Here is a 25,579-nt window from a genome sequence, read left to right as displayed (position 1 = left end):
TAAAAATGTACACGATGGGCTATTTAATAAATGTTCTAGCTTAAAAATGTTAGACGAGCTTTCTTCCCTTCTCTATCATGACGTGTGTTTGCGCGATGTTGTTGGTTACCTAGTAACGAACGTACGGTGACCGAGAATGTTCCGTCAACTTCCGTGCGTTCGCGCGTCTATGTTGTTGCCTAACAAACTCAATCTGGCCGAGAGTTACGTGCTAGCGGCAGGAAACTTCGCTTTAGCCCCTTTTCCACCAAAGCATTTTGAGAGCCGGTTCAGAGCCGGTGCCTGCGTGTGAACCAGTTCTTTGTGTTTCGTCAGCCAAAGAACCGGTTCTCGGCCAGGAGAACTGGTTCCAAAGTGGCACCAACTCTTTGCTGGACTAGAACCGTTCTTTTACCACGTCATGCTTACGTCGGGGGCTGGGGCGGGTTTAGTTGTGTTCTAAACATATTTTCTGACCGATTTAACATTATAAGCAAAGAAGAAAACTGTCACAATATAGAACAAATAAATGGAAAGAAAAAAAAAAACACAAGACAGGGGTACATAACTTAACAAAAAAGATTACATATCAAACGAAAAGATTAAAAGACTTACATATTTCAATTGTTTTTTAAAGCTTTCTTGGTACACGAGTTAGAGATAATCCCAAAGCAATGTTGTACTTGCAAGCGTTTCTAGCTAAGACCAGAGCCATGTATTAAGACATATCGTGACGTACACAGTGACGTAACAACATCGTTCCCTGGGCGCTCTAGTCAGTGGAAAAACAAACGGGTTCTGAACTGGTTCGCAAGTTGAACCAGCACCAGTTCCAAACCAGTTCTTTTTTAGGTGGAAAAGGGGTATTCATATACAACGTAATATATAAAGCTTACAGGACAACTTGGTTGACATTGCCTTTTCAGCTTGAGAAATACACAATGTGGCGTCTGAACTGGTTGAGTTGCGTGTGTCTCACGGCTAATGCGTGAGACTTGAGAACCCTGCAGTTCTTGATAGGAGTCGTGGCCAGCGGTCATGAGTCATGACCACTACCATAGATATTAGCCGATACCCTTTAGTGGCACGAGTCTACTGTATGGTAGTGGTCATGACCGCTGGCCAGAGATATTCTTGCTTCAAATGAGTACAGATCTGTTGAGACTAACTTAAGTACTTTTACGGAAGAGCAAGTATGGGTACCCATCTAAATGGTATCAGTCAATTACCTCTGTCGAATGACCCAGACTACTGAGTTTGTGACCGTGAGATCCGTGTACATGGCCGCAAGACTCTGAGTGACATTGGAATGTGAATGAAGTACAATGTAAAATAAAGAGTTAAATTGCATTATCAAATGTCTAGGTAAATAATAATTAAAATGACCAATAATCAATTGCCATTCTATCTTAAATTCTAAGGTGTCAGAATGTTGAATGTCAACTAGAATGAAATACTTTGCTCTCTGAAAAGACAGAACGCGCAGGAAATAACCTGGATTCGTTAATTTAGCATTCAGTCATTGTGTCCTGTAAGGGCCACACAATTGGTCCAAACACATTTGCTGGGTCTTTAGAGCTGCAAAAGTTCATATTTAAGTTCATATTAGCCTTGGGTATAAACACTATGATACAGGCATTGGATTGTTCTTTATGTAATAATCTATGTTCCTATTCAAATAAACAGTAAATAAATAAATATTTTGTGAGATCACCTTCCCAGAGCATACTGCAGTTTTCTGTTGTTTTTGCACACAGTAAACCAGCTTGTGATTGAAACATACTTATGTTGGAAAACTTCAGCATCGCCACTTTCTAATATCTTTTTATTATTTTGGCCCCCCCCCCCCCCCCCCCACAGATCATCATGGACTGCAACATTACTGAACAGGCCATGAACGAGATTGAGACGCAACACAATGAAATCATCAAACTGGAGAACAACATCCGTGAGCTGCACGATATGTTCATGGATATGGCCATGCTGGTAGAAAGTCAGGTGAGAGTAGAGCAGATCAAACTAATACCAATTAGTCATTGAGGCTGACTGTAATTATTTTTTAAAGAAATTATTTTTTTTATTTATTTTTTTTTTTTTACAAACATAATTTGAGTAGCTCACTTATTTTGAATTGTAAAAAAACTATTTTTTATGATTATCCTGAGTAATCTAGACAATTCTTTGCAGTAGAATACATGCAGTACATTTACTTAAACTATGTAGTTAAACTATTTATCTACATAGTTTAATTAAATAAAACCTATCCATAATAGTTTATCTATGTAGATAAACTATTATATGTTTAATGTCACCCAAGTAACACCGAAACAGATAAATATTTATCTGAGCGCAAACTTTAAAACTGTGAGCAACAAATATGGCGGGTTGAACCCAAAAAGCTCTAAACAAATTTTAGAATCAGGAAAGCACCAGTTAAACAACGGACCATTTAAAAATATTAAAGGGTTACTTCAGGATTTAGCATTAAGCTTTGTATTAGTAGAAAACCTGTAGCATTTTCGAATTACAGTGCTTTCCACCCTCATATCCCCCTGATACGAGAGATTTATGTATTTTTTGTCTGGAAACAATTTTGCCATTTTGCGTCATCGGAGGATTTGTCCAGAGGCTAAAGACTACAGTCAGTAGTCGGGTCTGTCCCGCATGTCCTCAACCCACCCATAGAGGGTGATCTCACTCACAGAATGAACACATAGTGTCAGCCATCTTGTTTTGGAAGCTAAGCTAGCAGGATCTTGCCATCCTCTTTTTCCCAGACATGTCCGGTTGTCGATGTCCGAGATTCAGCTTTTGCTTTCTGCAGTCGTCATTCATTGTTTACATGCACAGCTTTTGTTTAAACTAACTGAATTCATTCCGATTGTTGAATCTGAATGTAGTGTTTATATGAACGCTAAACAAGTGATCGGTTGATGTGCGTTTTAACATTGCTAAGAAAATTCCCGCTCCTCCGTGAGAGATACGAGACCGGTGCATCTCACAGGTGTCGCTCATCGGTAATCACGCCATCGGCCTCGCGCCGTTCTCCTGAGCCCCTCACTCGTCCTGCTCGCCACAGTAAGCATAATGAATGACGACTGTAAAACGCAAAAGCCGAATCACGGACATTTTGTGCGATCTCGAAATCCCGGGCAGACTCATCATGGAGACTCACTAGTAGCCTAGAGTTTTTGTTTAACTACTGCGCTCTGTTACCGGTAGGCGTGGCCTCCTAGGGCAGTGAAGCAAGTGCATTCTGGGAGTTGTTGTCTTTCATCCACATAAGCCAAAAATAAATTTTCTGGCTTTTCTCAGTCTAAACCACCATTCATCAGACTGAAACCACATTCACAGTCTCCACTAGATGCTTGTGTGGAGGTATTCAAGGACTTTTATTTTGAAAAGAATACTGCGACGTCAAGGGAAGTGAGAGAGTGCGAATGAAGCGTGAGTGAAAAACAGTGTTCAAGTGATTTATCTGCTTTTAAGTGGACAGTGGTTGACAAGTGTCGAGGTGAGCTGAGAGAAGCTGGACCGAGCTTGTGCTGTCATGAGTTTCAAGCGTGATCGCCAAATAGTTGTCACACGAAGAGTGTCTGCTGTGTGACCCCCGAGTGTTTGTCTCCAATTTAAAGCAGCTGAGGTACTGTGAGTTTTCTTCATTGCTGTTTAACCAATTGAGATCCAGAAGAAAAACACAGACATTGTTTTTGTTGTTGCTTTATAATAAAGCTGATTCAGAACGAGTTGTTTTTGCTACTGTGGTTTTTAGGAAAATCCTTGCTTACCATTTGTGACACGTTAGCCCCGCTCTGTGGACGCAAGCGGCACTGCAAACTCTTTGAATTATTTTGACAGTATTTTCCTTCATATTTGGAGTGTTCAGACATTGCCCTGGGAATTATTTTTCCTTCTTTTTATATTTTCTCCTTATTTTTGGATGCTTTTTGTTTATAGGGGTCATATGATGGTTCTGAAAAGAACATTATTTTGTGTATTTAGTTTAATGCAGTGTGTTTACATGGGTTTTAGGTTTAAAAAAGTCATTATTTTACACATACTGAACATTGTTGTTGCTCCTCTATACCCCTTTTTCTGAAACGCTTCGATTTTTACAAAGCTCAAAGCTCTGATTGGCCATCGATCCAGTGCATTGTGATTGGCCTAAAAACCTTAAGCGTGTGACGTAAATATCTCGCCCCTTACCATATTTGGAACATCAGCTCCCAGAGCAATAATGACAGGTGATAATATCGGTACTACAGCTATCAATTTGAGTCGGAAATGCAGATGACCAAGCTAACGGGCTATTCCATTGGCAGCCCTAGGGCCGGCCCATTTTGTACCGGCCCTTTAGGTGTAATTTGCGGGTAGGACGGATGGGACATGTCCCCACCCCTTTTTGCTAAGGTCAATATTATTACCACCACTTTTGAAACATCTCGCAGCATGAATGTACCAATACAAATGAATAAAAAAATCTCCATTAACTAGCAGAGCATTCATTTAGTTGGTTTGTTAAATAAGAGGTGGTCTAGCGCTGAAATGTGTTCAAGTGCCCGTTGCCGCTGCGATCAGTGGCGCGGATATAGTTTTCTCTTGTCTATTGTGGAGACTCTATATACTAGGGGTGTAACGATTCGTTTTAACAACGATTCGATTCGTATCACGATGCGTGGTTGTCGATGCGATTCAAGGACGATATTGGTTAATTTAGAACGATCCGATCCGAAACGATTCAGTGACTTGAAATCGATTCAGTAACTTTTTAGCCAAAAATTCAACCAAGGTGACTGAAATAAATACCTGAAATTATTTATTTATTATTAGGTTATTAAATGTCGAAAAAGAGGAAAAACGAAAAAAAAACCAATGTAACTGTACACAAAGCATGTAGTGGCTTGCTGTTTGTGACCATGCTGGCAAAATGATATTCCTATGAAACAAAAAATATATATATGTTCAGATCTCCTTGGACATATCTGTACTTAAAGAGGTGTATCTGCTGGACTTGTCAACACATTATGCAACTTACCAGCAAACTAGCTCCCTTACTTTCCATTTAGGGACTTCAAATAGGTCAGCAATGTGGACATCCATTCCCTGAATAAAATTGTATGTCTGCATTTCATATACGTACATCTCACAAAAGTGAGTACCCTCCTCACATTTTAGCTAATATTCTGTTATATCTTTTCAAGGGACAGCACTATAGAAATTAAAGTTTGATGATGCATCTTAAAGGGGTAATGAACTGAGAAATCCAATTTTCCTTGAGCTTTTGACATCTAAGAGGTCATCATATTATAAGAATATCCTGTAAGAAATATCATCACTCCAGAGAGGGAGGGGGAGAGGACTTTTCACGAGTGATGATATTACTGCACCGAGTCGAAGTGCTCCCAAGCACTTGCTGTACATTTACAGTTTCCACTTTACACGCTTAAAAAAAGTTTTATTTTGTGTCACTATTCTTGGTTGAGTTACTTTACTTGTGTAACTGTATTTAATTAGGGAAAACGTGGAGGTGTTTGGTTGCTTCTCTGCTTGGCCCTTATTGAATGAACTGGGCTAGTTGAGTGCTATCAAAATGTCTCGTGTGCCAGAGCGATTGAGACGAGAGAGGTATGCATCAACTTGTCTTAGTTAAGGTAATAAACTAGTTTAATATGAAAAATTAGTGGAGTATCCCTTTAAGATGCATCATTGTTTCATTTCTATAGTGTTGTCCCACGAAAAGACAAAGTATTATGGAAAAATGTGAGAGGTGTACTCTCATTTTTGCACAAACTTATATGCAAGTCATCAAGATAAATACAAATACATACATGTCTCCTGCCTGCCTCCTCAATCAGCCTGAAGCACACAAGCGCAGAATGTTTTGCACAATTACAATAAAGGCATTAGAACCATCCAAACTCTTTACTGCAATATCCACTTACATTGATCTCCACCTGTTCATCTAGTCCCAGGCTCCAAAAGTCTTCACTTTGAAGACAAACTGGGCCATCCAGAACAACAGTTCATAATAAAATAAAAAATATCCCTGTTAGAAATAAGCAATCATGCATTTTATATTTAAAGCACACCAACAAGCTGTGCATGTGAACTATCCAGCTTAGTTTGGCACTCACAACTTGTTCTTGCTGAGGACACAACCTCTTGTACCACAGTGGACCTTTATTGGCATACTGGTGGTCCACCAGTCCAATGTCTTCTGTATTATTTTGGCTGCCCTCAGATTCATGGCTATGATCTACACAACAGGAAAGTAAATAGTAATCATCATTGTCAAGTGTCATGTTTATATTTGCAATATCACCAAGTTTTAGATTACCACAATACCTTGTGACCGAAAGTAGGGCCTTAGCTGGGCAACATCAACTTTCTGTATCTTCCCTAACATAGCCACACTCGCCACACCCTTCTCTGTCAGGGATGTGAGGGTGAATGGCCCTTGGTGGAGATCCTGTAAGCAATTTCCCTTCTTCACCTTCTTTTTGGGCTCCCCAATTAGGACCTCGTCCCCTGCCTTAACTGAGCACTGGCGAACCCCTTTCCTTTTCTTTGCCTCAAAAAGCCTTTTTTGTTTCCCCTGTGCCTTTTCAATGTTTCAATGTTTTTCCGTACCTTAAAGATAAGAATATATTACTATGCGGTTGTTCTTATTCAAATTGAACATGCCATCCACACAACTCTGAACAAACCGTTTCATTGAGGGCCTTGACTCCAGCTAGTTTTAGCTCCAGCTCCTCCTCAGGGTCCGCCAATTCAAAGGCAGCGTCTGTCTCACAGACATTTAATGCCTGTGGTAGACGGGGGTGCCTGTTGTACATTAAAAAAGTACGGGCTGTACTTGGTGGATCTCTAATTTGAAACAAAATGTTTTGCATCAAATCACAAAATAAAACTTAAAACATGTATGAAATATACATTATCTAGTCATGAACAGTGATGCCGGTTATTCTAATTTGACCCCTTTTTCAGTAACGAGTAATATAAAGCGTTACTATTTCGAAACCAGTAATCAGATTAAATTTACTTATCCAAGTCACTGTGCGTTACTATTTTTGTAATTTTCCTTAGTAAATATATATATATTTATTTCTTCTTGCATCTCGGGGAGTGTGCGCGACAAGTCACGTTTTTAGCATGAGGTTCACGTCACGTGTACGTACCACACACGCAGCAAAACAAATGTAAACAACAATGGAGGGAGGAGAGAGATGCGCTTTTTCTAGCTGGAAATACAGTCGCAGTCGCTATTTTGAGTTTGTCTCAGCTAAAGATGGCAACATTAAGGTCGGTTGTAAACTGCTGGCGGTGACAAAGTGTTATCTACCTACAGAAACACTTCGTCAAATTTGAAAAAAACATTTGGATTCGCAGCACCGCACAGTCAAACTTAACGTACAGAGCAAGTCACGCCAGCTGATGCGAAGCAGCGAGCAGGTCCCCCACCACAAAAGCAAAAGCTGGACTTCGTTGCAAAACCAGTAAGTGGGGGGAGTTGAAGAAGTTGGTCGGGCAGTTTGTTGTGGAGGAAATGCTGCGATTAAACACGGTTGATTCGCCTTCGTTTCAACCCGAGAGGTTTGAGAAGCTTCTGTTAATGATATACAACCACTGGTTTACTCGCCTCTCTCCACTGTTTACCTCATAACATGGGATTAAACATAAGATAAAAAAATAAAAATGTAGATTATAAATAGTAAGTTTTGTCATAGTGTTAACTGTTAAATATGTCAGGTCAAGAAATTTATAGTCTATATTTTACATTTTTATAAAGACAAGTATTTATGTTAAGTGAAGTCAAGAAAGGCTGTCTTTATTTTATTTTTTTATAAAAAAAACAAGTATTTATGTTAAGTGACGTGAAGAAAGACTATTCTTTTTTTTTATTTAAACGAGTATTTATATTAAGTTAAGTCAAGAAAGACTTCCAATAAAGTGAATGTTGGCAAAACCGGTTATCATTTTTATGTTGAGGTCGTTATGTTGAGGGTGTGTTCTCGGCAACTGCTGAATGTAATTAATAAAAGTAACTTGTAAAGTAACTTAGTTACTTTTAAAATTAAGTAACTTGTAAAGTAACTTAGTTACTCTAAAAATCAAGTAACTTGTAAAATAACTGAATTACTTTTTCAAAGTAACTGTAACACTGGTCATGAATAATAACCTGTTTTGCAGTGTTTATTCCATAAACTATGGCCTGCAAGTGGATGTCCCAATCATCATGGTGCTGATTAACATATTTTCTGAGAGTCCTCTTAATGTTTTGATTAGTTCTCTCATCCTTCAAAATAGAAAGGAATTACTACATGCACTTTAGTGTACATTGGCTAAAGTTGACTTTACTGTTTTGCGGGATGCCATTATGGCACACTTACTTGGCCGTTTGACTGGAGATGGTATGCACTTGTTGATGGCATGCTTGATGTTCAACGCCGCAAATATGTGTGTATTAAGCTGTACATAATTCAGATACACATGGTTATTTTCAATATTTATTGGTCTCAGAAATGACCAATGACCACTTAAAAGAGCATGAATTGTGATGATGCCATATGTCCTGTGTGAAGGGAGAGGGTAATAAGGACACATAGCTCATTAACAAACGCACGGCCCCTGTCAGTGATGATTTTCCGGACCATACCAAATGTGTAGAGCTTTGACACAAGTGCCTCAGCCACCTCAGGGCTGGAGCCACACTTCAAAGGCTCAGCGATAACCCACTTGGTGAACAGGTCTGTCACCGTGAGGACATATTGATGGTCTTTCATTGTTTTTTTCAGTGGACCAATGAGGTCCATACCGACCACCTCCCACGGCTCTTTCACCTGTGGAGATAATGTAAAATTACCACATCACCTAACTTGTTCCTTTAAGTTGTAAACCAAAGTAAGCTCTACCTTAAAGGAGACACAGTCTTTATGGGGTCGTTCTTTTGGCATCTGTGACAGCTTTTGACCTGATGGATACATTTATTATTTAGACCAAATAATTATCTGAAGTCAAACAAAGCCACTAAATCAATTCTTTGCCTGAGAGCCATAGTGTTAAATTCCATGAAAGTTCCAAAAAAGTACCCAATCTGCCACTTCTGCCTTTATGTTATCCCAGTAGTACCCTACAACAACCCTGTCCATGGTCGCGTGTGTGTGTGCGTGCGTGTGTGTGTGTGTGTGTGTGTGTGTGTGAGAGAGAGAGAGAGAGAGAGAGAGTTTGTTTGTGTATGTTTGTGTTTTCTGATAGTGAGTGAGTTTGTGTGTGAGAGTGTGTGTCACAAATCATAAATTGTTTCTTCAACTTATTAAAACATCTTACTTTACAGCAACTATCTCTTTCTGCTTTATCATAGTCATTTATAAAATACATTATATCATAACTTACATCACATACATCATATATTGTGCCTGGTCACTTTATATCTTATACCAGAATATTATATTACTGTTAAGCCTACTAAAAATATTAAAATTAGCCGAACTATGTGTCCTGCATCATAGCTACATAACTTAAATGACCTTTGCAGCAACAAAAAAAAAACCCGCTTGAAAATCAGTTCGGTTTTCAGGGAGGTATGATTAATTCAATGCGCTGACAGCTCATTGCACCTGCCATACAGATTACAGCGGGTGACTGGTCTAAGATGGCAGCCCCACGGCTCGACCGCGCCCATAGACGACCGCGCCAACAGGCAGTGGCTGTCGATAGGCCGTGTCTCTATATGATGTTGTCTATGCACTCACATACCTCTTATAACGAAATTTGCAGCCATTCGTGAAACCTTCTTCTTCAACGCCGCCTCCACCAAACCGTCAACCAAATATTGTCTAACGGCAGCGTAAAGGGCAAACTTCTCATTTCGCTCATTTCTTCCGTTGGACAAACATGCGCATGTCACGATTCAAAAGGAGAGGGAGAACTCAAATGCAGTATAAGGATTTATTTAACGAAAGAAAACAAAACACAAAGTAAAAACCCACAAGGGGGGAAAAACATAATTAAAGAAACATAAACAACACTGAATACTCAAAACACCACCAACTAGGAACACACAGACCACACCAGGAAACATCTGACAATGAACCGACAAAGACTGCAAACAAAAGGAGGCTTATAAAGGGAACAAATCAAGAGGGAACAGGTGGAACAACTCAAACACTAATCAGGTAACGAGGGGGAGGGATCAGACAATGACACGAGCACATGGCCCAAAATAACAAAACACCCATGTGCAACACAAGACAGGACAGGCATGTGACAGCGCATGCGTGGATCAGATCGTGCAGTGTCGTAAATCAAAAGTAGCGTCGCAAAACAGAATTATCATTTGCGCATGCGTGTTTTCTACTGCGTCTACTGCGCATGCGTAGAACGGATCGTGCAGGTGGAACAGATCGTGTACCGACACTATATACTGTACGTTCCGGTGAAATTACGAAACAAAATGCACACAAACGTTTCCCTGCCTGATATTCAACCACTGATAAACATAATCGATTTTGATGAGGAAAAAAAAACCTATTCGAGTGCGGATTGTAACCCAGAAACTCAGACACATTGACAAAAGTTCTGCCACAGGACCATTTAAATACACTCTTAAAATAGTCGGATCTATGTATTTATTCACGTGAAAATACTTGCCACTAACAACAAATATTAGAACTCATTAAATGACAGTTGACAGCTCAACAATGAATGGACAGAGAAATACGTGTTTATTGCCGTTGATGCGAATCCTGTGTGCTTAATCTGCAACGAGTGCGTCGCCGTGTGCAAGGAGTATAATTTGAGAAGGCCTTTCAAACGGTGCATGCTAACTTTGATGCTACTTTCGCACCGGGCTCTGCTGCTCGGAGGTAAAAGATAACAGGGCTTACATCTTGTTATGAGCAAAGACGTCGGATTATGTTTTGGGCCTGTACGGATCAAGAGAGAGCAACTTTGGCATAATTACGAGTGGCATGGATAAAGAGAAAAAGCCGTTTACAGACTCAGAGACAGTCAAGGAGTCTATTGGCGCTTTTCCACTGCATGGTACGGTACGATTCGATTCTGTACGGCACGCTTTGGAGCTTTTCCACTGCATGGTATGGTACAGCTCGGCTCGGTACGGCTCACATGTGTTGCTTTTTCATTGCATGGTACGGTATGGCTCACAATGGTAACACCTCTGTTGAGGTTCCAAGCGTAACATACCGATACTAAAATGTGACGTGAACACACTGTAGATCACTGATTGGTCAGAGTCAGACAGAATCGTCACTACCAGCGTCATTGTATTTGTGAGACATCAAACCTGCTAGATTTAAATTGCCAGTAACAGCCACCACTGCAGCACCTGTTTTAAAACTACTTGCTTGAAGAAAAAAGAAAGAAAGAAAACTTCCAAAAAAAATAAGTAGCTGAATCGTGGTCAGTGAACGAAGTTCCACTCTTTGGTTGCCGAGGAGCGGATAAACTATAATGGTCAGACTATAATCCCACCCACTTTGAAGCGGTACTAACTGCAGTGGAAATGCAAACCGAGCTAAAGTGAACCGAGCTGTGCTGTGCCGAGTCGTACTGAGCCGTACCGAGCCGTACCAGGAGTGGAAAAGCGCCATATGCTGGCATCCATTGAGGAGGTGCTGACAGAGGAGAAAACCCGAAAAAAACATACTGATTCGATCAAACTAATTCCAATTTCTGACCCGTCAAATACGAGGAGAGTCAAGTCCTTTGTATCGGACGTTTTCAAGATGCTTTTGATAAGTCGACTAATAACAGTGATGTTGCACAGCTTTTTGCGATTTTTGATGGGGAAGGTTTTCGTGAGGATTTGCTTGGACTAATTCCCATGGAGGGGCACACTACTGGTGAGATTCTCTTCACCAAAATTGCTTCATTCTTTGAAGAGATTTGACGGATGGAGCGCCCTCGATGGTGGGCAGGGATCAGGGGCTCGCCGGGAGGATGGCAGCTGTGGCTCCGCAGGTGAGATCTCTGCATTGCCTCATCCACCAAAGCCTCCTGTGTGCCAAGCTCAGTGGTCAGTTAAAAGAGGCCATGGACTCTGTCATGGCAATTGTAATCTTCATCCGTTGCCTTTTCCACAAGCTGTTGACTGACATGTCTGCTGAATATAAAGATTTGCTCATTCATGACATTAGAAACGCTTTGAAACGTTTGAGAACAAAGAGGGGAGATTCTGTTGTTTATCCGGTCTTCAAAATTGGAAAAAAGCTGGCAAGTTTCAGTCTCTGTCCCTCACTGACCAGCATCTGTTAACACTGCTTGCGCATTGCCCTGACAACATATACACCTGACTTCACTGCTTTTGCCAAGTCAAAAAATGCCATTTCGTCAATTTGCCATTTTGATGTGGTATTATTGTTGAATGCAGTTTGAAATGTGTCTAGATAAAGTGCCATGCACTGTTATGTTGTTAATAATTCTATTCTGTACCATACTATGCACTTTGGTTTTATTTTTTGTTGGTTTGCTTGGAATAGAAGTTGTTTGTTAATTAAATTAATGAAATTCTAAACAATTGATATGGCTCACCTAAACTAAGTGATGCTATTTGAAAATACATTGCCTTGATAAAATACCATGCACTGTTATGTTGTTTTAATTCTATTCTGTACCACATTGTGCACTTTGGTTTTGTTTTAGTTTTGACTGAGCAATACAGGACTATTAGATGGTACCAAAAGCAATGTTTTGGGATATTTCATACTATGAATTCAGTGATACCACCAGTCTGTAATAATTGCACAAGGAGTTGGCAACATCAGCACATATTTTCAAACATCCTACCCTAGATGATCCTAGTCATTATTTTTGGGCACAAAAAGTATTCACGTTGCTTCATAAAATGAAGGTTGAACCACTTTTGTGACATGGATTATTTAACAATGTAAAATTTACTACCTTTTTGGGCCTTGAAAGTGGTAACTATATTGCTGTCTATGGAGGGGTCAGAGAGCTCTCTGATTTCATCAAAAATATGTTCCGAAATTAAACGAAGTTCCTAAGGGTTTGAAGCGACATGAAGGTGAGTAATTAATGACAGAACTAACCCCTAAACTCTCTGTTTCTGAAACACATTTGTTATGGCAAAAAAGTCCAGGAGAAAATCTCCTCAGATGAAGTGGGCCACGTATTGGTGATGATATTCTCATCATGTAGTGGCCTGGTTCACTGACATTATTTAATGTCAAATCTGAATACATCAGCAGTTCATTTCACATGATTTACAGTAGCAGTACAGATTTACTTGATATCGTGGCATCAGTATTATGACAATCTGGTATTCTAATTTGTTTTAAGTCATACAGAAAATATTTTGAGCTGTGTTATTTAGGCGCACAGATACATCAATTATTAATATATGACTCTCAACAATGGTGATAATAAACAAAGCTTTTTTTGTGACGTTCAGAGTTGATCTTAATATTTGTCTTCATTGTTGAGATTCATACAATGATTATTGATGTCTGTGTGAGTCTAAATGGTCCTGTAAAAATGTATTCATAATAAAACATTTTCAGAGTATCACCACACTTCAGGAATTTCTGCAGTAGTATTCGCTTATGAAATTAACAATTATTATTAAACAATTTAATCAGAGACTCTGGTAGTAATAAATCAAGCCACTAAATGATGACCAAAAATATCTGCTAAGAGTTTTTGCATTTTTTTTGCAACATGCATTAGAAACACACAGTTAAAGCAACCAGAGAAAAACTCATGTTAAAATGTCAAGGGCCTAACTAAAGCAAACACTGATCACCACAATGGTAACTTGAGTATCAAACTTTATTATTTCATATTTCTATATATTTTTTTGATTTATAACTTTATTATGATAATCAGTACCAACACTAAAACCTATTCAGGCCCAGTGCAGGTCCAGTTATGGGTCAATAATTGGCTGAGACTCTGTCCAGTTATGGCCTATGTGTGGCCCTTATCTTTAATCCAGGTCTATGACACTCCAGGACTGTCATTCTTTATGGCATCTGTGCCATGGAAAAAGGGCTGTGTAGACCGGATCTGGCCCAGAAAAACATTTCTATGTGGATATAGACACATTCCACAATGAGTCGTTCACTGGGCTTGGTTAAAATAAAAGCTGTATATGTACCAACAAGAAGTTTTCAGTTTTTAAACTTACAGGATATTCTTATAGTATATGACCACTTATATGTCAAAAGCTCACGGAAATTTTGATTTCTCAGTTTCATGACCCCTTTAATTAATCACTTAATTATCTCATTAACTGCAACACTGCTTTAAAGTTACTAAGATTACATTCACACGGTCTCAATCCGATTATTTGTGTATCCGATTGGAATCTGATCTAAATTATTGTCTGTTCGCAACCGTTCAGATCCGTATTTCCAGAATATCTGGTTTGTGGTTGCATTGGTTTATATGGCAATGAAGTAGGTATATGGCAAAAACAACAACAACAACTGCAACATAGAGGGGTTTGCAATAGAGATGTTGTCTTATTTCCATCATGACACTGTGTCTTCTGAGGCAGCAGCAGAAGTGTAGGAGGCTGGTATAAGCGGCTTGGTAACACTTTACAATAAGGTTTCATTAGTTAACTACTTTAGATAACAAGAACTAAGAATGAACAATATTTCTGCAGAATTTATAATCTTAGTTAATTTTAACATTTACTAATACATTATTAAAATCAAAAGTTTTATTTAGTGTTTAATGTTTGCCAGATTAATGGTTTAGTGAGCTGTATTTTCCTGTCTTCTTTTAGGGTGAGTTAATAAACAATATAGAGAAGAATGTCTGCAGTGCTCAGGAATATGTGGAAAAGGCCAAAGAGCAAACCAAAGCAGCTGTCAAAGTCCGGAAGACTAGCAGGAAGGTGAGATATAGCAAACTATACTCCTGTGAAATCACCTTTCTCTTTTTCTTTCCTTCCTCTCTGCTGCCGTTCTGGTCAGGGAGAGATGATAGACTGTATAGAGTATAACGTGGAGCTTTCAGTGGATTTCATTAGGGACGCAGTGCAAGAGACCACAAAGGCTGTAAAGTACCAGAGTAATACACGAAGGGTGAGTGAAAGATACGTCTGTGCTTGCCATCCGTCCTGCATGAGCATTTGCACATCCGTCTCGCTTCCCGCCTTTTTTCATTCCCATTCCTTATACTGTTATGTGAAGCTTTGTCTGTGTGCTGTCAACATTATTCTAATGCAGATGGGTCGATTTGTTTTCTCATTCGTAAAATCTTTCTAAATCCACTATAATAAACGTTCTAAATGCAAGGAGGGTAAGGTAGCTTACACATCTTTGATTAGAATTGATTAGAATGTGCATTATGTTATTTTATTATACTATGTGTTTTTTATTTATTATACTATGTGTATTTATGTCTGTGCTCCTATGCTGTGAAATCAATTGCCCCACTGAGGGGACAAATAAAGGTATTGAACTTGAACTTCTCTGGCCACCTCTCATACACAAAAAGACAATGAAAATCAACCAGCCACAGTTTCCCATGACATGCAGGGGAAAATGAATCTGCAAGGTTGAGCTGAACTTCATCCAAAGACATGAGCAATGAGCTGAGGATCATCAGGCTTGAACACATCAAGAGCTGGAGCAAGTCAAGGTAGCAAAGGGCTATTCCCATGCTGACCAGATCAGTGAGGTTGTTGGACAAGAGGAACTGACAATTCACCATGTCAGAAGTAGAGGACCGGTCCAGTTGGACAATGACAGATGACTTCAATGTTAATTCTTGCAAGCTTGCAAGACATACAGCAAGATGGACAGATTATGTTCAAAAATGAACAAGCAGATCTATCATGTCTGAACATGCTGAAAGAGTTTAAAGGTGCACTATATAGGATTTTCAGTTACTGACTGTAAACAACATTTAAAGTAGGTCCCTCCTTGTGGGTGGGCTCAACACTGGCAGAGGCCACGCCCCCTGCACCTGACATCATATCAATTGTCAGATCACCCGTGGCCCAACCTGCTGCAGCATCACACGAGATAGTGATTCGAGAATGGAAACTGCTGCGGCAAGACGAGTGATGAGGTGTTTCACAAATAGTGTGTTTATCATGCATGAATGGCATTTGTTTTCCCTTTGTATATTTGCAAAAAGTTAATATAATAATTTGATGGCTAGCTGTAATTTGTGAGCGTTAACCAGTTACAGTCTAGCTCACTAATAAATTCACATCGTTCGGCTCAACTTCCGCTCACTAGGGGTGCGACGGATCAAAAAACTCACGGATCGGATCGTTTCTCGGATCAGCAAAAAAAAAAAAAAAGACAAGACAAATAAACATAAGTTTTGTCTTTTTGATTATTAACACTTTTAAATTGTGAGCGGTGAGAGCTATGTGACGATAACGGTTATCGTCACATAGCTCCGTTCCCCTAGAAGTCCACCTGTCGTGAGCGCAACAGATGCTCGGGATAGTTCATCCAACACAGTTCATGTCGTAACGTGGCTCAAGTACTTTCAGTATGTGTTTAAAGCCCTCGTTTTGCACAACCGAATGTGGCCTCATGTCTGCAGCTATAAACACACCGATAGCATTTGTGATGGCTTTAGCCCGGTCTGATTATGCAACTCTTTCCTTCATGTTATATTTGATGGAAAATCCAAAATGGTCCCATACAGGTGATTTAAATGCAGGGCTCCAGACTAACTTTACTAGGAGCGCTGTTGCCCCTGACTGAAAATTTTAGGAGCGCAAGCAGAAAATTTAGGGGCACACCTTAAATCAGCTTGCAACGCAATTATTCAAATTTCCCCCAAAATAACTGTAATAGCCTACTGACAATTTTTTTAATAATAAATAGACTTAACATTATGATATTCTGTTTTATTTTAACTTCACAGGGTTCCAGACTGAAAGTTCAGGGCAGCATCACCTCAAATGAGAACTCACAGCGAGTTCTACAAAAAAAAAAAAAAAAAAAATTCTGGTAGCACTGGGGCTAACAATAAATCACTAAGCTTAATTTAGGGTGTAGATGAAATTAACTTAGTTATTATCATTTATAATGTCTTAATATCAATTAATAAAAGTAGTGAAAATATCATCGTACTTTTTTTTTCATTTTAGGACAATCTTTAAAGGATAAACAAAAAATGTGTTGGTAATCACATAAAAAATTCAAAAAAATAAAACATTTATTTATGATATTATTGAAGTGCTGGGAAAAGATGTGTAGTAGGCTACTTGTAAGCATTTGACTATTTCTTACACATTATCATATATAGGCTGATTTGTGGACTAAAAGCCTTCTATAAGTGTTTCTTCTGGTTTCCACGTCAGCGCTGTTTGATCTGATATGGTTTATAACAGAACTCTGCGCCGAATCGGAGTGTTTCTCACTGGATCTCGTGGTGTTGATGTTATTAATTCTGAGGCGAATTCAATGGATTTCTTCACTGGATCTCCTAGTAACAGTGTTGCGTGAGCGAGATCGGCCTGCGACTGGCAAGTTCGGGGCTTTATTTTATGTCAATGGTTCAAGTCGCTGCTGCAGCTCCACGGTCCTAATCATACATGAGTGGCGTATTTTCGTTCCACTTTCATTTTGTTTGCATTCGCTGCTAGGTAACGACTAACGAGTCGATAGATCGCTGATTACTCAGACGCACATCAGGTTGTGATATTTGTCTCCGTCTCCCTCCCACAGATGTTTACGCGCGCTATTCTTGTCACGGATTGGATGTAAAATTCAGTCGCACACTCTCAAATTTTGGTCGCAGTCTGGTTTGGAGCCCTGAAATGACGCGGGGCGTTCAAGCTTCTCCGTTCCTCCGCTCGCTATGACGAAGCTGTGCGTTGACTGAACAACATGCGCACGTTTTATTTTATTTATTTTTTTTTCATAATCAATCCGCGGATCACGTGTGTGCCGAACCGAAGACATTGATCCAAACGGATCACGGATCAGTGATGATCCGTTGCACCACTACCGCTCACATATTTGGATCTTTGAAAACGTCATATGCGACTGCACATTACTTTACAGAGAGCTACTAGCTATGACCTACTAGCTACCTTCCGCATTGAGAACTAATGGTGCAACTAGTTACTAAGCCTCTATTGTGGATTTACATTCCAGTTCCAGCAAGAACTTATTCAGGACTGGTGCAGCCTTGCGCTGGGTAATCCAACATCCTTAACTGTCAGCGAGAAACAATCTGGGATATCCTCGAAGACATGCGAGTATTGAATCTGGCATGAGGTTTCCTGCTAGGAAGAAGATCTTCACACTTAAGGAAAGAGCGACACCCTACTGAAACTAGTTCCAGTGGTTTACCAGTCCCAGTACTTATAATCTAAAGGAGACATAATGGGGAGTAATTCATGATCACTTTCATTTCTGGGTGAACTAAACCTCAATGGCAAATGGTTGATAAGGTTTGTAGTCCTGTCAGAACTAAGATATCATGAATTGAAGTGAAGATCTCTGCTTTCTGTCAATGTCCTCCACAGAAGTTGATCCTGATAGGGAGCTGTGTGTCCGTCTGTCTTCTCATCCTCATCATCTCTCTAGCCATTGGATTGAGCTAACCAAGAGTCTTCACCTGTAGTGGTGCTCGGACTTTACAAAGGGAGTAGACCTGGAGCTCAGGACCATCGGTTTTCATATCTTCTCTTATTTGTGATATAGCCAATAAATTCAGTAGAACAAAGACACAGACATGCTGGGAAATTATATACAGATTGAGTGTGTAATTTATTTTTTTTTACAACTTTTTTGACTCAGATCAAGAAAAATGTTCTATTACAGAAGTTTGTCATTATTTGTTTCAGTAATTCTACCCATATCAATCATTTGCAGTGTTTCCGTGTGGATACTGTAGCTCATTGTTTGTCGAGCTCAAGCACAATGAATTTGAGATCTGGACTCTGACTTGGGCTCTCCAGAACATTGCCATTGCTGTATCAACTATTCCTGTTTAGCTTTGTCTTTATGCTTGGACACATTTGTAGTCCAGCAAGATAATGACTCCACCAGGTTTATATGCGTACAGGACATCAAACATGGCAATTAGTTTGATGGTCACAAAGCTCAGTCTTGGTCTCGCTGTATCCGACATGTTTAGCAGTGGTCACAGTCTTCCATAAAGTGCCAATGAGAAAATATGGTAAGTGCAATATATGCAGCATCTGTATGGTTGGTGACTTTGTTGGAATTAATGAAATAGGGCTGGGCAATAAGACCAAAATCTCATATCCCGATAACGATATATATCACAATATAGTACACAGTGATCAGTTTATTACACACAAATTATTTCCATTATCTCCAAGCTGTTTATGTGACTGGTAAGAAATCAACCGCTTGCTTGTCCCAATGATTTTTGGTCCTTCATACACACTACTGGGGGTGAATACTTTTAATAGGCACTATTTATGTCCCAACTTCTGTTTGTGTTGTTTTTTTGCATTGATGTGTGTTACATGTCTGTGTTGTGGCATGTTTGTTATCCATGTGGAGAGAGTTGGGATGATGGATCAACAGTGTTACACACTCTACACTCCTTACATTAAAAATGAAGCCATTGAGGATAGCAGCGTTGAGCTAATCGCTGCTTTCTCTTAGACCTTAATCTCTAACATTAGTCATTGCGTGTTATAACTGCGCTGTTTTTCAACAGATTACATCAGTATAAATGTTGTGGCATGTCCCATTATCTGTAAATTCATCTACAACATGTCATAAATGATTGGAAAACCCCCACTGCTCTCCTCAAATCTTTAAATATGCACTGAACTTTCTGCCTGGTCATTACCGTAACTCTTCTTTTCTACTCTTCATGCTGCCTGGACTGTTTTCCCCATGTTTGTATTTTTTTTTTTCTTGAACTCTTCCAAATATAGAAGAAAAGCGTGATTATTATCTGTTGTGTGCTGCTTGGAGTCGTAGTTGCTGTCATCATTGGTGGTGTGTTGGCCTGAATGACACACAGAGCATGATGTGTTTGGACCGGATAATAAAGAGACTGGTTCTGCTATGTGTTAAGGCTGGAACACACTACAGGACTTTTATAATCTGAACGGATCTGAAAACACTTGGCATCATATACTTACAGAAGATTAATGTGAGGGAAAACTGGGCATCATACACTGGCAGACAGTCATTCCAGACACAATCTCTTGCAGAAACACACACCTCTTTGCTAGGAGACAAATGACAGATGAAAACTATACGTGTTCTTAAATCTGTTCAAAATGCCCATCATACATTACCATTACCGGATGTTTTGTGAAATCTGTGAACTCTGACTGCCCAAAATCGGCAGGCTGACTTGTCGAATCTAGGCAAAATGTTTTCCAGCCATTTACTCTGGATATTGTTGGTCATATAAAAAAAATAATTGATTTTATCTTATTTTTATAAGACTTGTAACGCACAGGCGCCCCTGAACAAAACACAATGTACACAATGTCTGTCACTGTCACTTAAGATGTCTGTCCATAAGATGACAGATGTTATAATTAATAAAGCACTAGTCTTGTTTAAATTGCAAATAAAGATTTGTGTTTTTTTGTGTGTGATTGTTGCATTTTAATTCAAAAAAAGTATAATTCCATTTCCCTGTCTTCGTCATTGTGTCGATGTATTTGGGAGTCTCAAAGACCTCTGCTACTTCAGAAAGGCAGATACGAGCATAGGCGGAAATCGCGCGGGGGGGGGGGGGAGGGGAGGGTTGGGGCTTTTCAGGACCCCCCCTATCTGAGGGTTGTCCCCCCCAAAAAAAACATTAAAATATGTGTATTGTAAATAATGTAATGATATGTTTTTAAAATAATTAAGAAATAAAATAACACAAATGCAAACGGGGCAATATCGAAAAAAGCGTTCTAAACATTTTGAGACCCCCCTCCCTTGCCTCACAGTGCGTTGGTCCACTGCATCCGTCCCTTTTACCTCAGACACACACATTCCGGTGGCGGGAGAGAAAAACAGTCTGAAAAACTGAAAAACAGTTTTTGAGTAGTTGTGGAACTCCAGTAACAGGGTTTCCGCGGGGCATTAAAAAGCATTAAAAGTCATTAAATGGATTTTGCGAAAATTAAGGCCTTAAAAGGCATTAAAAAGCATTAAATTTGATTCTTACAGGCATTAATTTTTTTTTATAGTTTTGAAGAGAATTTTATACAAATTTATTTGAATATAGCCTTCATAATTAATAATTTGTATTTGCGCTCGCAAAATATGTACGTTAGTATCAAATGTAAAAAATAGGTTAGTATGATAAACACGCGGAACCATTTTGGTAATTGCTTCCGGCCGGAGCAAAATTGCCGTGATTCAGAGGTGGGCATTTTGCACAGCACTGGACAGGTCTGAAACTACTGAAAAATGGGAAAGTGCAAATTTCAGCAGAAGTGGCTGGAAAATGAAGATTTCAAGACATGGTTGCAGCCCGTTGCTGGTAAACATTATGAAGGATTTTGCCGCGTTTGCAAAAAAAGGATTTAAGTTGGGGACAATGGGCGTCGGCGCCGTAAAATCACACATGCAGTGTGACGGCCAAAAAACAAAAAACTAAAAAACAATTGTGTGTGTGTGTGTGTATATATATATATATATATATATATATATATTAGGGGTGTAACGGTACATGTATTCGTATTGAACCGTTTCGGTTCGATGCTTCCGGTTCGGTACGCATACAAACCGAACGATTGCTTGGACCATTTTTCCTGCCGGCAAAATTCGTGCTGACGCAGCCAACACAACGTTGCGCAACATCAAATGGCAAGCGTAATGAAAGCAGAACGAAACTGCGCTACTCGTTATGTGCTTCATGGATCGTTTATCAGTTCGGACCAGCAACATCTGTGCAGCGCGAGCCGATCTCGACCAAGCAACACTGTTAACACACCGCGCTAAGAGATCCGGTAAAGAAAACATTTGAATTCGCCACTGAGGTAATAACATCGCTGCGAGATCTAGTGAGATGCATTCACATTTCTCCGTTATTAACCGTAGATCTCTATTAGATCAAACAGCGCTGTCATGGAAACCAGGAGAAACATTGTGCCGTGAATGAACTAGTTATACTTTCGTCCACAGACCAGCAACATTCACCATGGATTTAATATAGTAACACTAACTGTAACCAGTTTGGCTGGAATGGTGAAATGCTTTCAAGTACTTCACACATCTTTTTCCAGCACTTCAAAATTCAAATATTATATAAATAAATATATATTTAAATGTTATTTTTAACGTGATGACTAAAACATTATTTGTTCATCCTTCAAAGATGACCCCCATTTATAAACCTGAAAGTTTCAAGATCTAGGAAAACTCACACTTATTTAAAAATATTTTTTCTTTAAACAAATAGGAAATTTCTCTGGCATTTCTTTCTTTTTGCTGTATCGAAAATGTACCGAACCGTGACTTTAAAACCGAGGTACGTACCGAACCGTGATTTTTGTGTACCGTTACACCCCTAATATATATATATAGAATGGTCCAAAAAAGAAAAAACATCCAGTGAGCGGCAGTTCTGTGGGCGGAAATGCCTTGTTGATGCCAGAGGTCAGAGGAGAATGGCCAGACTGGTTCGAGCTGATAGAAGGGCAACAGTGACTCAAATAACCACCCGTTACAACCAAGGTGGGCAGAAGAGCATCTCTGAACGCACAGTACGTCGAACTTTGAGGCAGATGGGCTACAGCAGCAGAAGACCACACCGGGTGCCACTCCTTTCAGCTAAGAACAGGAAACTGAGGCTACAATTTGCACAAGCTCATCGAAATTGGACAATAGAAGATTGGAAAAACGTTGCCTGGTCTGATGAGTCTCGATTTCGGCTGCGACATTCGGATGGTAGGGTCAGAATTTGGCGTCTACAACATGAAAGCATGGATCCATCCTGCCTTGTATCAACGGTTCAGGCTGGTGGTGGTGGTGTCATGGTGTGGGGAATATTTTCTTGGCACTCTTTGGGCCCCTTGGTACCAATTGAGCATCGTTGCAACGCCACAGCCTACCTGAGTATTGTTGCTGACCATGTCCATCCCTTTATGACCACAATGTACCCAACTTCTGATGGCTACTTTCAGCAGGATAATGCGCCATGTCATAAAGCTGGAATCATCTCAGACTGGTTTCTTGAACATGACAATGAGTTCGCTGTACTCAAATGGCCTCCACAGTCACCAGATCTCAATCCAATAGAGCATCTTTGGGATGTGGTGGAACGGGAGATTCGCATCATGGATGTGCAGCCGACAAATCTGCGGCAACTGTGTGATGCCATCATGTCAATATGGACCAAACTCCCTGAGGAATGCTTCCAGCACCTTGTTGAATCTATGCCACGAAGAATTGAGGCAGTTCTGAAGGCAAAAGGGGGTCCAACCCGTTACTAGCATGGGGTACCTAATAAAGTGGCCGGTGAGTGTATATCCGTGGTTAGTCATGGGTCGTGTATGGCATTATTTTTTTTTTAAATGGCATTAAAAAGGCATTAAATTTCATTTGAAGATACCTGCAGAACCCCTGAGTAAAGGGGTCGCACACCGGACGAGAAGCGTCGCGCAGCGCCACGTCTTTAAAATTCGAACACATTATTCTCTATGAGTGTACACACATCCACGGCGCCCAGCGCAACGGCTCAGGACCGTGTTCCAAATCCTGCTGCGCCACAGAGCGCCATTTACATAGTTTTATATACAATTTAAATTATTTTTGTCTCAAATCGGTGCTGACGGATCCTGACTTCGCCCTATGCTGCAATATGCATTTAGTTTTGCATTTATTTACAGAAATCAGCTGCTTGAATGACTTGCTGGTGTTATTGGATTTTTCAGGTGAGATTCTCAATTCATTCAGTAAACGGATGATCTGAGGTAAAGTTTTCAGACTGCAGACTCCGGAACGATTGTATTATCTTCATGTCATAAACATTACAATATTGCTGGCCATACACTGGTGAGAAAGTCCGGGTGCGCTGTGCATTTAGATTGTAACGCTTTCACTGTGATTTAGTTGGTTTATATCATTTAATATAGTTAAAGAATGAGTCAATGAATGAAATGAAATCGCTGCGCTGCCGCTGCGTGAGGAGAGTATGTAAACAGATTCGCCGCTGGCTTAAACCAGAAAGAAATTTTAAGAAGTATAATGAAATGATCTCCATGCTACACTAATAATAGTAGTAAGGCTTTCTTCTGTATTTTTTTGCCTGTATTATTGGTGTCCCCTTCAAAATTTGCTCTTGAGAATTGTTATGTTTATTGTCCCCCCCAACATTTTGATGAAATTTTCGCCCCTGGATACGAGGCGAAAGAGTCGGCACTGTCGCCTCACAGAAAGAAGCTTCCCGGTTCTGTGTGTCCTTTAATGTACAATACAAGTACATGATGAATAATGGTTAAACAATTATAGAAATATTATTCATTTTAAAACTTTAAACTTGTAGTCTTGTTTAAAGTAATTCTTCGAAACGAGTTTTCAGCAGTTTAGTGCTGCCAATATTGTAGGGTGAATTCAGCTAGAGTGGGACATCAGCTTAAGCTTTTGGGTACTGTAAAGGGTTCATTTTGTAAGCCAATCACAGCAATTGTTACTGTGTTATAGCTGAATGTCTATTAGATATGATATAAAGGTTGTGATTGATGGTTGCGACATCCTTTAACATTGGTGTGGACCCCTTCGAAAACGAGATGTTCCATCTCAAGGGGTTATCCTCTACTAAAATGAAATGAAAACATCACAGATGTGGTCCAGTTGTTATTTTTCGCATTTCTTGACTCCTGGGACCTCACAGTATGCCAGTCGGCAAGTGTAAATCTATTTTAGAACAATAAGGTTGATAATTCTGTCACTTACAGTATGATGTAACAATAAAACTTTTTTATTGCTTTTACATTCATTTATACTGTCTGTGTCTTGTCTGTGTCTGGCATTTTAAAGTTATAAGTAATAATAATGTGTCTGAACAATTTTAGGTTGGTAACTTCATACACAAGATGGTACCCATACAGAAAGTGAAATATATAGAAAAGGAAAAGACCGCAAAATAGGAAAGGAAGAAAGCTAAACCAAATGGCAGGGGCTAATGAGGAATATGAGCAGGTGGCGACTTGGCCAACGGTGGTATCGTGAGTCCTGCGGAGAGCTCAACGGACTTATGGATGATGATGACTTCATCTGTCTTGGATGTGTTCACTGAAGTTGTTAAAAGGTGGTAAAAAGATGTAGGCTAAATGAAAGTTCCATTCATTGAATGTAGAGTCAAGTTTACAATGTTACAATTTTTGCATTAGTTCCAGAAATGCATTTTTAAAAAATCTAATTAAAAGTATTGATTAGTTGGCGACGTTCATTGTTGTATTTTGCGCTTCATAATGCGCCACACATTTTCAATGCATATATTCTGGTTTTGTTTACGTTTTATCCCAACTTCATTGGAATTGGGGTTGTAATTCTCATGTTCATTTTAAGCATTAAATAGTGTCCCACTTTCCCTAGCTAAGTGTCCCACTCAACCTGAATGCTTCCAGTTTGCTGAAGAGGGTGTCAGATGGCATTTGTTATGATAATAAAATGTTTTGTTTGTTAATAAAAAC

General features: G+C 39.6%; 1 protein-coding gene across 6 annotated transcripts in view; it reads left to right on the top strand.

The window, feature by feature from the left end:
* stx1a (syntaxin 1A (brain)) overlaps positions 1-20,519 on the top strand; it is a 61,008-nt gene extending 40,489 nt beyond the window's left edge. Inside the window, exons 8-10 of one of the 6 annotated variants that reach the window (XM_039654118.2) lie at positions 1,840-1,977; positions 14,943-15,053; positions 19,865-20,519. In XM_039654118.2, coding sequence (XP_039510052.2) covers positions 1,840-1,977; positions 14,943-15,053; positions 19,865-19,942 — 327 coding nt within the window. In that variant the 3' untranslated portion in view covers positions 19,943-20,519. Of the gene's footprint in view, positions 1-1,839; positions 1,978-14,752; positions 15,372-18,098 lie in introns of those variants that run through there. The other 5 variants (XM_089120878.1, XM_089120876.1, XM_039654117.2 and 2 more) reach the window with 5 other exon arrangements.
* Positions 20,520-25,579: the final 5,060 nt, after the last annotated feature.

The sequence above is a fragment of the Pimephales promelas genome, chromosome 16 (assembly GCF_988280905.1).
Source record: "Pimephales promelas chromosome 16, fPimPro1.hap1.1, whole genome shotgun sequence".
Classification (NCBI taxonomy): domain Eukaryota; kingdom Metazoa; phylum Chordata; class Actinopteri; order Cypriniformes; family Leuciscidae; genus Pimephales; species Pimephales promelas.
Note: the sequence above shows the minus strand (reverse complement) of the source record. Positions and strands in the feature narration are given on the sequence as shown.